Source organism: Myotis davidii, unplaced genomic scaffold (assembly GCF_000327345.1).
Source record: "Myotis davidii unplaced genomic scaffold, ASM32734v1 scaffold826, whole genome shotgun sequence".
Lineage (NCBI taxonomy): Eukaryota > Metazoa > Chordata > Mammalia > Chiroptera > Vespertilionidae > Myotis > Myotis davidii.
Genome location: NW_006297142.1, coordinates 465745 through 467725, shown reverse-complemented (window position 1 = coordinate 467725; position 1981 = coordinate 465745). Strand labels below are relative to the sequence as shown.

The 1981-nt window shown below is 68.7% G+C and overlaps 1 protein-coding gene across 1 annotated transcript in view; it reads right to left on the bottom strand.

The window, feature by feature from the left end:
* DAGLA (diacylglycerol lipase, alpha) overlaps window positions 1–1981 on the bottom strand; it is a 33883-nt gene that overhangs the window by 7739 nt on the left and 24163 nt on the right. Inside the window, exons 11-12 of the mRNA XM_015569810.1 lie at window positions 1489–1596; window positions 1301–1378 (exon numbers count right to left, since the gene is read on the bottom strand). Of these exons, the coding sequence (XP_015425296.1) occupies window positions 1301–1378; window positions 1489–1596 (186 nt within the window). The remainder of the gene's footprint in view (window positions 1–1300; window positions 1379–1488; window positions 1597–1981) is intronic.

Here is a 1981-nt window from a genome sequence, read left to right as displayed (position 1 = left end):
CGGTGCCACCTGTGCCCACGAACGCCCAGGTGCTCCCATCCCCCGCCCACGGGGTCTCAGCCTCTCCAGGTCCCAGGCCCCGAGGGCTCCCCGCTGTCCCCCAGCCCTGCTGCTCCTCCCTCAGCCCCATGCTCGGGGCACGGGGGTCCCCTCCCCACCTCACAGCCCATGTCCAGGGGTCAGCACAGCAGCTCACTCCCCCTGCAGATCCACCTGGACTCTGCCTGCTCTCCCTCGCCTCCACCCCTGCACCTGCTCCCCACAACCCTGACCTCTGCCTCGGGGTGTCCCCCGGGCCTGCCGGGTCTCCCTCCTCTCCCTCAGCCCCCACCTTCCTTCTCAATTCGGCAGCCAGAGTGACCCTTTCCGATACAACTCAGACCAGCCGAGGGTCACTTCACCCCAAACCGGCCAACGCTGCCCTTCCTGCCCAGGGTAGAGCCGGGCCCTTCCGGCGGCCGGGGCACTGCCAATCTGGCCTGGCTCTCTGGGCCGCTGCCTCCCACTCCCTGCGGGCCACATGCCTCCTGGTCTCCCTCAGCCGTGTGGCCGTGTTCCTGCCTCAGTGTCCCCACACCCACACTCCGCCTGACACTCCTGGGCCCTGTGTGGCTGGACACCTCGCTTCCTTCGGGCCGCGGCTGCGATGTTATTTAGGGTGCCGTCCACCCCGGCCCCCTCCCCTAGCACCCCGCCTTCCCGCCCATCTGCTCCAACGGGCTCTGCTTCCCGTGCGCGTGGTCTGACCTCCCCACAGGCCACTAGGCTTTGCTCTGTCTCCGGCACCCAAACAGGGCAGGGGCGCCCCACAGGCTCCCCCCAAATGAAGGGTGTGAGCAGCGGAGCTAGGCAGCCAGCGGGGTGCAGCGGCTCCTCTGGCCACCAGAGGGCGCCAGCGCCCAGCAGATGAGCACGTGACGGCACCTGCCCGCCCGCCGTCTGCGATGACAGCTGCGGTTTCATGAAGAAGCGAACTCTGATGATGTCGGTAAGAACGTTTGTCTTCACTCGACCGCTCATTTCACAGATGAGAAAACCGAGGCTCAGAGAGTTGTGTGTCTATAGAAACCAGTGGGATCTCTTCCCAGCTGCATCCCCAGGCTCTTCTGGGTCAGGATCCAGGCCAGGCAGGACTATGGGGTCCTGGCCAGTGAGCCCCCGTGGACCTGTCAGCAGCCCACACCTCTCTGACCAGTCTCTACCGGTGAGCCCAGCCAGCGGGGAGGACCCCACCCCCCACAGGACAGGTCCCCGCGCTGGCCCGGGAGGAAGCCGGGGGCCGGGGCCCGCGAGGCGGCACCTTGTGTCCCAGCCAGGTGCCGTGGTGCCCCTCCACGGGCAGGCGCTCGGCGTCACCCGTCAGGTCCGTCAGGGCGTCCTGGGGAGAGGGGACAGGCGAGGGCGGGCTGAGGACAGGAAGAGGGAAGCGGCATCCCTCAGGGGCTGTGAGGGGTCCCTCTGGTGGGCAGGGAGCCGCGGGCAGCCTACCTTGGGGGATAGGGTTCCCCGAATACTGATCACCACCTTCTTCTTGTCGTGGTCCACCGCCACGTAGAAGGGGGTTTCGTACACCTGGTAAGAGGGCGGCTCGTGAGCCTGTGCAGCCCTGGGCGGGGGCCAGATGCAGCGGGCGCCCTTAGCTCACGCCTTCCCGGCCAGGGAGTCTGTCTCCTCCAGCCACCGGCCCTCCAGCCCCCCGCCCAGCCATCTTGGTAGATCCCTCCCGGCCCAGGTCACAGCCCAGCTGCCTCCCAGCTCCCGACTCAGGCCGCCAGGTGCTGCCCCCCGCCGGCTGCGTCCAGGGAGGTGGCTGCCCTCCCCGGGGCCTCGCGGCTTCCTCCCGGATTTCTTCTCCCAAAGGCTGAGGCTGGGGAGCCCCAACCCTGGGTGTGGGGTGGGGGTCCACTTCCTAGCCCCAGCGGGGGTGTGGGGCGAAGGCCCACCTCTGTGCCGCCCAGCTAGGGGAGGCCTGCTGCCCGGG